The sequence below is a fragment of the Ambystoma mexicanum genome, chromosome 2q, assembly GCF_040938575.1.
Source record: "Ambystoma mexicanum isolate Mex_15411 chromosome 2q, UKY_AmexF1_1, whole genome shotgun sequence".
In the NCBI taxonomy this organism is placed as follows: Eukaryota; Metazoa; Chordata; class Amphibia; order Caudata; family Ambystomatidae; genus Ambystoma; species Ambystoma mexicanum.
This window is the reverse complement of record NC_090924.1, coordinates 1,353,490,454-1,353,502,969: the sequence shown is the minus strand read 5'-3', so window position 1 is coordinate 1,353,502,969 and position 12,516 is coordinate 1,353,490,454. Positions and strand designations below refer to the sequence as shown.

The window sequence follows — 12,516 nt, the reverse complement described above, 5'->3', positions numbered from 1 at the left end:
TTGTATAGCACGGTAGCAGATGAAGCACACACAAAAGCCCCCAAACCGCAGCGAGCAATTTGCGAGACAGCAGAGTATGACCGGAGTGACACTAATGCAAGTACAAGAGCAAGGAGATGGACTTGGTGACGGACCCTGCAGTTGCAGCTATCGAGCATGAGAGGGAGCCTTACAGGACCTGTCTCTTTCTTTCTGCCATGAGAGTAATTTTCCACTATTTGTTCCAATTTCAGGCACACCAGAAGTGTTCCTTGAGTGAATCGGAGTACAGGGAGTGAGTAAACATACCTGTTCCTAACACCATTGGGTTTAATGGGTGAAAAGTGTTTGCCATACCCGTTCCTTGCCTGACAGTGATAGGTGGCATTCTGGTCAAGGATACTCCCGCCTAAGAATTGGCTTTAACAATACTTGGTCAGACCACTTTAAAGACTCCTAGCCTCCAGCAAAAAGTTATACTGTGACTAATGGCAATGGGACCAGCTTTACTAGCAAACGAAAGGCTTTTTCAGTGTAGAAACGTATACTAATAAGGTTGTGTGTTGTGTATTAAATCCTTTCTTCCTTACATATTACTTTTCTAAATTAGTTGTAACTTACCTTGTACTGTCTTCACTTACTTTGCTACATTACAGTGTTCTAATATTGATCTAAGAGTGTTAGTATTCTGTAGTCAGAGTAAAACAAACTGGGAATTCCACAAGGGAGAACAGAGCTCTCATAGTGCTGATAGCTCTAAGGACTGATCAGTAGCCATAAAAGCGATGAGCTGACCAAGGCAAGTGAAGTACAAAGTTAGGGGGTTGCATGGATATCTATGGAGGGAAAGCAGCAAAAAGACAATAATTCCTAACAGTGAAGCTCCAATGATATTATGAAGCATTATGCTGTGGGAAAGTGGTGGCAAGTGGTGTTTACCGGTACATGGACGTTTTTCTGCTGTTGCTGCCCTTTAAGCCTGCCTGGAGGCGGTGGTTGCTGCCTGCTGCAAACTGGGAGTTTTCCCATAAATCAACCACTTACTGCGAAATTGGCCGCAAGTGGTGGCAAGTGGTGTTTACGGTGGTCGCTGGTGGCGCAGGACCCTTGGCCATTAAGCCTTGACATAGAAGACCTTGCCGTGAGATCCCGACAGCGATGAAGCGCCCGCTGGTGGAGATGCCACAACGTAGAATGCCGGCCGATTACGTGCGGTCGGTCGCGCGCACCACACGGACGCGGAATCGGTGTCACCGTCGGCACGGAAACACCCACGGAAATGGACATAGCGGCGCCACAAGTAGTGTAAAAACCGTGACCGCGGCTGTCGTCGCGGACACGGAAACGGAAATACCATGATCGCGAAAACCGGAAACAGAGAGGCGGCCATCATATAAAGCACAATCCATTCCCATCCAGAGTCAGCACAAGCTAAATCTACACAGTGAGAAGGCAAAAGGGACCACCAGCATGTCTGCCAGGATTCCTGCCCAGAGGCAACGCAAACAGCGCTTTAGTGAGGCGAAGCTAACGGTATTGGTCGACCATAGAGTGCAGCATGCTGAGATGCTGTTTAGTGCAGACCAACGGCATGCTACACAGCAGCTCAGGAAGGAAGTGTGGGCGGAAGCTGCACGCAAATGCACCGCTGTAGGCGTGACTACGAGGAGCGTCGAGGACTGCCACAAGAGGTGGGACGACCTCAGACTGAGGGTGCAGAACCTGATCTCCACACACTGGCAACGCAGCAGTGGGACAGGTGGAGGGCCCCCTTCCCCACTGAAGCTGCAAAAATGGGAGGAGTGCTGCAGCAGTGTCCTCCACCTTGAGGGCATCCATGGGATCAGGGATGCTGAGGCAGGAGTGAGCCCACCTGCAGATGGTGGTAAGTGCACAAATATGAATGCACAATGAGTACATGTTCAGGCCAGGAGTGGGCCAAAGGACCCATTAACAACCTCCCCCAGCCAGTTCATGAGTGCCCCAAAGGACCCATTAACACCCCCCAGCCAGTGCATGAGTGCCCGAAAGGACCCATTAACAACCCCACCCCTCCAGCCAGTGCATGAGTGCCCCAAAGGACCCATTAACAACCCCCCCAGCCAGTGCATGAGTGCCCCAAAGGACCCATTAACAACCCCCCCCCAGCCCCAGCCAGTGCATAAGTGCCCCAAAGGACACAATCATGATCCAGATGACGATACGCATCACTACAATACATGACTGTCGACAAGCATATCCGTTTAAATGCTACTGTTAACTGATCTACCTGTCTGATGCATGTGATGCACCCATCAGGCACCACCACACAACTAATTGCATGCCCTTTGTGTCCCCACAGCCATATCAAGTGACAGTGACATCGCACAATAGCCCAGGCAATCGGCCCCTGCACCTGTGCAAGCCAGCGCCCCTGCCCAGGAGGATGCTGCCAGCAGTTCTGCAACTCTGCCCCCAGTAGCATCTGGTACACATGTGCCAGCCACCAGCACCAACATCTCCACCATCTCCACGCTTCCTGATGGAACACAGATGCAACGGGCACCCATGATGCCTACACAACCCACCCCAGAAAGTATCTGCACTGCAGAGGAGGCAGCAGGTAGCGACAACAGTGCCCCGGCACTGCAATCTGATTTAGGACCACAGGGGGAGGTGCCCAACCTTGATGACTTGGCATCGTTCCATGACCTGGAGTTCAGCCCCACATCACTCGGTAGTCCAATGAGGTCACCTACCCCCTCAATGGCTGAGCTCAATGCCCGCATGCAGCGGATGGAGGAGCAGCAGGCTACCCTCACCCAGCTGGTGGAAAGGCAGCTTGAGGAATCCAGGCTACAGAGGGAGAGCTACAGCACATCTGTACGTCGCCTCTCAAGGTCGATTGGACGCTTCGCCGCCACCATAGTGACCCTGGCACGCCCTGTACGGGAGGGCAATGACAACACTTCGAGAATGGCCGAGTCCATGTTCATTGCCCACCAGGCATATCTTGCACAATTGCCACTAATGCCAGCTGCAGTGCTATCCACTAGTACCACCCCATCCAACTCCACCTCTGCCAGTCCACGGAGGTGCTCAAGTCGGCTAACAGGGCCCTTTGGGCAAGGATGCACAAGCGCCGAAGCGCACACGCAAATGATGGCATGTGTGTTTGGCACTGCAGTACACATGGGGACTAGAAGGGTGTAAGGTGGTGGGTACGTTTGGGTGGTGGGGGAGGTCCATTAGGGGGTTAGTATATTGGGGCCTGGTTGGGGGTGGGTACGTTTGGGTGGTGGGTGGGCACGGGTGTACAGCTTCCCTAACCATTGCACCTCCTTCCCTGTTGTAATGTTATGAATATATCATCATTGAAAAAACATTCATGAGTGGACATCCATCATTTCATTTGCAGTACATCAATATATTTTCTGCGTCCTCCGAGTCCCGGCACTAATGAAGGGAAAGCCACCCAGCGGTAGACTTTGTTTACTACAGCTGGCTGGCTTTTCCTTCATTAGTGCCGCAAAAGCAAAAGCCAGCACAGGAGGGCCTCCATTTCACAAAATGGCTGCACCCCTGTGCTTGCTTTTTCGAATTTTAAGCTTGAATAGCTCAAAATTTTACATATGAAGTTTTAAAATGGAGGATGCTAGAATTTTTTTTTTATGTGGCCTATCTATTTTTGAAATAAAATTTTTTACTAGACCATCCCTTTAATGTGCAGTCTGTCAAAAGTAAATGCGAATCAGTGCTTCCCGTGCTCGTTGTCCATCTAGTGCACCCCCAGGAGGAGGTGGAGCCATCCCATCACCATCTCCATCCCCACCCCCATCCTCATCCCCGTCTCCATCTCCAGCCCCATCTTCATCGTCTGCGTCTGGGGGCATCGGACTGTTCCTGTGCAGGCACAGATTGTGCAGCATGGCATAAACAAGCGTAATTTTACCCGTCTTCACTGGGCTGTACAGCAGTGATCCGCCAGATCTGCTCAAACAGCGGAACCGGGCCTTCAGTAGTCCAAATGTCCTCTCAATCATGCCACGTGTGCGGATGTGTGACCAGTTGTACGCCTCTTTATGCCTGTTCCTTGGCCTCCGTACAGGCGTCATCAGCCATGGCGTGGGTGCATATCCAGCATCACCTACATGGGATGTAGATGTGGGGGACATGTCAGTGTTTGTTGTATCATGTCTTCATCAGATGCAGTGCAATCTTGTGTCATTGTTCATTCATGCAAATGTGGCATGCAGTGGTTGGACCGATGGGTGATTACCATTCCTTGGTCATTGTAGTGGACGTTGGCATCTGGACATTGACCAACGCATTGGTGTGCATGTGTAATTTGCCAAGCGGGTGACATTGGTTGTTAAGTATGGCATTGTGCAGTGATGTGCACAGATGCAGACTCAATCAGTCGATTGTGAGGATGTTGTTGATGCAGGATGTCTCATGTGCAGGCATCATGTGCATTGGGAGGGCAGTGCTGCATATTGTGGGTGGAGGTATGCAGTGTCTACAGGTGTATGGGCCAGTGGCAGTATTGGCTGTGTGTGTCATGTGGCAGGATTTTTATGGGCACACTGTGGCAACCTGTCATGTGTTGCTTTGTGATGTTTGGTTTGTGCTGTCTATTCAGTGAATGGCCGGGGGGGTGATGCATGTGCAGTCGCAGCAGCCCACTCACATTGCTCATTGCCCTGGACACACACACACCCCTTCCACAGGGCCGGTGCATTGGCAGCTGTACTCACCCAATAGCCATGTGCTTTGTCCAGCATAGCGTTCCATGTACCGTGGCAATGTCGAATTCCGCAGTACCATTGAGTCATGTGTTGAGCCCGGGAAACGTGCGTAGCAAGGGGTTATCACTTGTGCAGCATCACATACCATCTGTACATTCAGTGAGTGGTACAGTTTCCTATTGCGGAACACCATCTCGATAGCACGTGGGACTGTGAGCTCGATGTGGGTGCAGTCGACTGCACCTATGCAATTTGGCATGCCTGCAATGGCATGGAAAGCCAACTTGGTGGCAATGACCTGGGGAAGGGTACGGGATAGGGCAATCTGTTCAGACACATGGCGCAACAGGGCATCCAGTACCTGTACCAAGAATTTAGAGAAACAGGGTTGTGATAGGCCGTGCAGCTCACCAACTGTGTGTTGATAGGTTCTGTTGCCAAGAAAATGCAGTACTGACACTACTTTTAGGGGGGGGAGTGGCGGTGGGGATGTCAATGTGGCTGCTGATGTCCTCTATCATGGTGGTGATGTACAGGATTGTTGGACGGTCCAGCCGGTATAATGTGTGGCTCTGTCCTGGGGTAAGGTTCCAGGGTGAGGCCCTGATGCGTGGTATTGCAGGCTGCCTGCGGGGTGGTGCCGGCTGGACAATGGGGTTTGCCATGGGTACAGGGTTAGATGGTTGCCACCTGCACCTCCTACGCCTCCGCCTCCGCACCATTACTGCCATCATGTGCAGTGCTGCCTGTTGGTTGAGTAGGCCCAGTCCCAATGCTACTAGAGCTGCTGCCAGCATGGTTCTGTTTGGAGTTGGCCTGGGTGTGGCCCTTTTGTAGGCTCCCAGTGGCCTGCTGGGTCCAGCTGGGCTCATTTGGTGCACCTGTGGCCTGATTAAGGTCACCAGGCACTGTTTAACGTCATGTTGGCGGTGGCAGCGATACCGCCACTGTGGTCACGGTTTTAGCGCCATTTTTGTGGCGGTGTTTCCATGTCCATGCTACTTGTGATGCCTGCGGTGTTTCGTATTGCCGGTAACGGAGGGGTTTCCGTGCAGGCGAAGTTTACGGGTGCTTACACTCCGCGGTGGCGGTTTATGGTAGTGCTATTTCCGGGTCCGCAGGTCATGATTCTGCGATCGCGGAAACGGTGCCGGTATGGTTATACTCGCAGCGTTAAGTCCGGACCGGAGTAATTGTAATGAGGCCCCCAGACTCTCTTACAGACCTAAGACCAAGGGCTCAGACCCACAACCATATGACCGGAGAAGAAGTCCCAAAAGTAAGGGGCCAATCGAAAGGAGTGACTCCAAGATTTCACTAGGCAACATCGAAGCAAATATCAGCGGCAATATGCAAGAGATACAGCGACATAACTGCCCCCTACTGGAAACCACATAATTCGCACGAAAAGGGAAAGGTGGTTGCATTGAAACCATTAGAACCCCTGCCGCCGACAGGGTCACCGAATGCTGCAACAGTACCTGACCTAGAAATGGACGTAATATCGGTGGAAGTACTTGCTACTTTTGATACAAACCCCCGCGAAGTTGATGGTAATGAAAATGAAAAGGACCCATCAGAAAGGCTGATACAAGCAGAGCCTGCTACCCGGAATGACTTCTTGATCGAACCTATTAAAGAAACTGTTTCTCTAACTGGTCCGGTGGGCGACTGCAAAGCTTTACTAAAATCTTCCCTCTCCCCAAGGAATAATCAAGACCTAAATACGGATACTGACTCAGCAGAGGTTCCTGCTTCCCTACTTAGCCCCCGAAGTCATGCCCCTGACCCAGAGGAAAAGGGGAACGAAATGGGGGCTTAGCAACTAGTGGGTGAAATGAAGATTTCTAATATACTGCAAACCCCCCGATTCCACGGTAGGCGAACCACGCGAGCAAAATGAAGAGATAGTTTTGCCCGGTGGTAGCCACCTGGGTACGACAGTAGAAGTAGCTGACAGCCAGATTTGGGAAGATCTAGACGACTGGGTTGATTTGAGAGACCACTCTTGGACAAAGTACAGCTGAAAAGAGACTGGGAAAAGTAAACGGTCCCCCCTACCTCAATTATGGGGGTCTCAAAGAAATCCGAGAAGCGATCCACCCTCAAGGTAGGAACCAGGGCTGACTTAGTTGCTTACTAGTCAAATACTAAAAACAAAGACTCTACCGGAATCACGGAAAGAAGCCTTAATAGTCCCAATCTATAAAAAAAGTGGATTGGGGTAATCCCTCCAATTACCGGCCAATAGCCCTTTTGGAATCAATAGGCAAACTATTTTCCTCTCTATTATTAAGAGACTTGAAACACTGGGCTATGTCGGCCGGTATACTAGATTCCAGGCAAACAGCGTTTATTGCAGGAGTGGGAACATCATTGAACCTTTTAATTTTGAACCTTTTGAAGCAACTTTTGAAGCAACGTGCGCTTGCTACAAATACCCAATTTTTTTCTAGATTCGTAGACTTAGAACAGCATTCGACAGTGTATGCCGCAAACGTCTATGGCTAAAATTAAAGCAGTGAAACGGCCCGGAGGACCTAATAGAAGCTATACAATTGCTTTATATGATTACAACAATCCAGGTGCGACTCACAAGGGAGGGTTCCCTTTCTAAAAAGATAAATACAAATAGTGGCATAAAGCAAGGTTGTTCTTTGGCCCCCCTCCTGTCCTCTACTTGGCAGATATGAAGATCTCACAAATGAACATTCTAGCCTTTCCGCCGAAAATGAATGAGAGGGAAATTCCCTGGATTCTATATGCAGATGATCTGGTCTTTATAGACCAGACGGAAATTGGTCTGCAGAGAAGGCTGGATGCCTTCAGAAAATTCTTAGATGACAAAGAGATGAAGGCAAACGATAGGAAATCCAAAGTTATGGTAATGAAATCAGTGCTTGGAGCCAAGGTAAGGAAAAAAGCCCTCCCATGGTCTATCAATGGTCAGAAGCTCGAAACTGTGGACTCGATAATGTACCTGGGAGTAATGATCAATAAAAACGTCAATGAGCAAGGTCATTACATGTTGATTAAAGACAAACTCACAAAATTGACGAACCAAGGAAGAGCTCTACATAACCGCCATGGAAGATTTTCAATGATCCCCATCTTGACGTTTTATAAGCAAAAGGTAGTGGCGGTTTTAACATATGGATCAGAATCCCTGATGAATTTGTCATGGAAGACCTGGGGAGTCTGCGAGAGCTACCTCTGGAGAAAGGTCTTGTGACTACTAACCATCTACTGGGGTACATGATACGATGAGAATTAAGACTTTAGTCCATGACATCGATAACCATGTGGAAAACCATCTCACTCTATGGGAAATGTGTGGCACCCTCTCTACCTGTGCCCTTTGAGATTTTGAATAACCAGAGTGAGCTGAAAGACAAATATCTCAGGGAATGGGCTGATCGCTGCAATGAGCTTTTGACGTCAAACGATATTGCGACTGACCTGTTACTAACCAATCCTATGAGAGCAAAGAAGATCCTGCAGGAAAAGGACTGGATTGAAACCTTTGGAGCAGGTATATCATAATAAGCAAGATCAGTACATCACCTGTGAATTAAAGAAATTAAATCAACCTCCAAAATATTTTAAATGATTTCCATGGTCTCATTATTGAGATATGCTTATGAGATGTAGATTGAACATATTACCAACTAAAGAGATTCTGTTACGTAGAAAGCAGATTAGCCCACAGGAGGCTATATGTCGCTTTTGTAAAAAGGAGCAGGAAATAGAGACTTTAAAGCATCTTGTGGTAACCTGCCCAGGATTGAGTGAACGTAGAGCAAACATTGTGGGTGCATATGAAACAGGATGATGTTAAAGGTTTAAAATATGTTAACCAAAAAAACATTATTAAAAAAATAATTATGCTGTGGATACCCTAAGCATCAACCACCAAAGTAAACAATACATTTGCACAAATATCACTAACAAAACTTAATGAAGATCAAGGACTATTGCTGGATAGGCCTTTCACAGTTCAAGAGATAATGGCAATTATTTTTTATTTTAATTTTATTTTAATTGTAACATTTAGTTTGATTACAAACTTTTTAATTACAAATTACAATTCCTTTACTTCAGCTAATGTCACTCTCCTACCAATTTCATAATATGAACATGTCACATTTGATTTATACATATCGCATCTGAATTGAATTACGAATGACATCTCTCAACAACACTCCAAAACAGAGAAAAAAGGTGAACATATCCTGGAGGGACCTCAGACTGCATTTGACAGATTTTTCTCCAAGAAGTCAACTACAGCACATGTTAGTGGAACATGGTTGCTTGATAGCAGATGGTACCACCACTCCGCCATGTTACCGTTTAAGGGAGCATATTTCCCCAAAAACAAGGATCTTGAGTCCATTAGATCTTGATATTCTGTGATCAAATGTTTTAAATTCTCAATTGAAGTCTTGCAAAACCTGCAGCAATTGTCATTAGTTTCTTTATCACGTCTATACCACAAAATCTCTTTAGTTGTGTACACATTTAGCTGAAGACAGGTAAACGAGATAGGGACATGTTACTTTACAAGAGCTAAGAATTAGCTGATGAACCTAAACTGATATTTAGTATTTATGGACACTCCTCGACAAATCACATGACACTCTTTTAAAACTTTGAGAGGAGTGGAAGACTGACATGGGAGCGGAGTTCACAGACGCACAGTGGCTCAGGAGTTTTCTGTACCTTCAGACAAAGGGCCTCATTACGAGTCCGGCGGTAACCGCAGCGGTAAAACCCGCTGGTTACCGCTGGACTCGTATTACCATTCCGCCTCCGTGACTCCCGGAAATACCAGGGCATTACGACCCTGGTGTCCTGGGAATCCCGGAGGCGGAATAGTGTAAATCCCCATTCCCATTGAGTCCCATAGGACTCAATGGGAATGGGGAAGTGGAAACACCGGCACCATCTCGTGATGGTGCTGGTATTTCCACGTCCGCCTGCAGGCGGGAGGTGTTCAACCCGCCAGGTCGGACCTGGCGGGAAGATCACCTCCCGCCTGCAGGACTCGGGATTGGGCGGTCCGGAATTAACAGTGGCGGCGGGTTTACCGCCACTGTTAATTCCGGACCGCCCGACCTGTAATGAGGCCCAGAGTGTAGAAATTCACTTTTAAAATTGTTGCAATATTATATTCTACATAGATCACACTTAACTCCATGGTGACCCACAAGGATGTTACCCTCTGAACCCAAAGATTGCTTCTGTTGTGTCACCAGAAGGCTGATGACCTGCACATGTTCTGGTATTGTTCTAGAGTGAGAGAATTCGAGGAAACAGTAATATGAAATATAAATTAACTGGGAGCACCCATTGGCATGTATATTGGAAGTATATGTATGGGAAAAAGAGGACGCGTCTTGATAGCTAGTAGATTTGGCATTCATTTTGTCAAAGTGGAGAATGGCTATGGCATGGAAAAACCCAGTGGGCCCCAGACTAGACCTAGGGCTGACCCACTTTAATAAATTGACCTTGACAGAAACTGAAACTATGGTACGCTCAAAATGTACCAGCGAGGAGATGTTGGAAGTCAATATGAATGAATGTAGCACTCACACCCCTGTCGGGGAGTGTACATGGCCGGTAAGGATCCGCCTAGGCAGGCCCAAGCGAAGGCCTCGGCCAGGGCTGCGGGCCCTTTGCCCCAGGTGCAAATAGTTGAATTTTTCTTTTCTTCCTACGAGAGGGGCTTCATTGGTATTGTGGGAGCCCAACTGAGAAGAAAAAAACGAATGATTGCCACTGCCATAGAGGAAAAGGGACATTGTCCCTTTTCCTCTATGGCAGCGGCCGAGGGCCGGAGGAGCACCTGGGAACGGAGCTCTAAGCACCGGTTCAACAGGTAAGTGGGAAGGGAGATTGGAGGCTGGGGACATGGGGATGCAACAGGGAGAGGATCCCTGTTGCCTCCCTGCAATCAAGATGGCGCCAGCTGATGGCGCACTGTGTATTCTTGCCTGCTGCTCCAGCCACCTGTTTGGCTGCACGCTCTTCCCTGGGTGCGAATGGTATTTGATTATACAGTTAGTACTTTATCCATATGACGATAAGCTCACATGAGCTCATGAACAATTCTGATGGGCAATTATCTTATTATTTGTATTCGTGTATGACTGGAAAATCATGTTCAAGTCAGACTCGGAAGTATGGAAACGCTCTTTTGAGGCCCTCAATAGAAACCGTGTTGGAGATTAGGAATGGGGGGAATTTGAAGTTAGGTTCATGATAATTCTATCTTGTTGTTTGCTTAACTGCTTAAAAGTAAACACCTTAAAAGTCAAGTAGAGTGATATTTCTGGGTCCTAGAAATAGAACCTAAGGAAATAAACACTAACACTGACATATGACAGTGGCGTTTCTGTTACGCTCAGGTGAGTACATGGTTTTCTGCTTGTGGTCGCTAGTGAAAAATATTATACTGTGTTGTATTTTGTCTGCATTCCAGCAATACTGTTTTTGTGAGGTGTTGCATGATTATGTCACATTTCATTAAAATGTAACCATTATTTGATTTAATCATGATAAATAATTATTTAACCACATTAGGTTGTTGCCCTTATCAGATTATGGTTGCTTCCACCTTGGCATGCATATTGCCAACCCACCACAATGGGACTTTCACTAACAGGATGGCTATCAGTGGCAGGAACAGGTTAAACAGACCTCATGCGCCAAGATAAACAGAAACTGACCGCAACATTGATCCGTACACTCCGTGCACACCAGCCTCCCAACCCAATAATCAGACAACCATCTCCCTTTCGTCTCCAGGATAAATCATGGGGTCTCTGGCCATCCTACTCATCACCCATCTCCTGGCATCCGACAGGCATTCAGAATAAAAATACACATAAGGGGCAGTATAGAGATAGGGATGCACTTCCACCATGCTGTGCTAAGGCCTGATGCTGCATAAAGACACAGAAATCCTGCAGTGTGGGTCTGCCCTAAAAAGGACAAAAACGGTGGTTTCTTTAATCTATATTACTAAGAGTCCCACATTGATATACATGTTATTGATGTCTGGATGATATCTTTATAAAAACATTCTTTATGGGGAAATTAAGTAAGTAACGGAGGGTCACCTATTCCAATTCAAAAGGTCCAACTCGGCCTCTTATCCTATAAAATAATTGTGAGTAGTTTCTGTTACAGCAACACCATTTAGAGAGGAATAAATAAAAACATTGTAACAGATGGTATGGTCTTAGTTTACTGCTCTTCCAGTTGAAAACAAATCAAACTTCACTTTGCACAGTCTGTGTATTGCCCTTACGCATTCAGTGCATGCACATCTGAGTTACCTACACTTTTGATAACTTTCCCATGAGATTAATTTAACGTTGACGTGTGGTTACTACGTTTATTGGCTATGTTTAATGGGCCTGCATGTTACCTTTGTATGATGAGTATGGTTAACGCATTTTGCTTAGCCGGCTGCCTCTTAAGGATGTCATGTTTTTTTGTTTTCTGCAGGGCGGACAGTGATATTTACTGATCGCTCAGGAATGAGTCCGGCGGGCCACGTAATGCTGGGGACCATGGATGTCCACCATTACTGGACAAAGGTGAGATGAAACCGTTTTCCTACCCTCGCCCATAAACTGTTACTTTATAGATTCAGTATGAAGTCAGTCTTACAAAGATGCATGCCAGATTCCATGAAGCACACCTGCATTTGAGAACCTGGAGAATATGTCCTCATGAATGTCACCTTCAAGAAATGAATCTGATTGAGAAACATTTGTGTACAGGCGATGTGGGTCCTTTC

At 47.2% G+C, this 12,516-nt stretch overlaps 1 protein-coding gene across 7 annotated transcripts in view; it reads left to right on the top strand.

Moving 5' to 3' along the window:
* The window catches only part of TCAIM (T cell activation inhibitor, mitochondrial), a 722,456-nt gene that overhangs the window by 428,817 nt on the left and 281,123 nt on the right, over nt 1–12,516 (top strand). For all 7 annotated transcript variants that reach the window (XM_069648822.1, XM_069648827.1, XM_069648823.1 and 4 more), the window contains one exon: nt 12,222–12,313. In XM_069648822.1, coding sequence (XP_069504923.1) covers nt 12,222–12,313 — 92 coding nt within the window. The remainder of the gene's footprint in view (nt 1–12,221; nt 12,314–12,516) is intronic.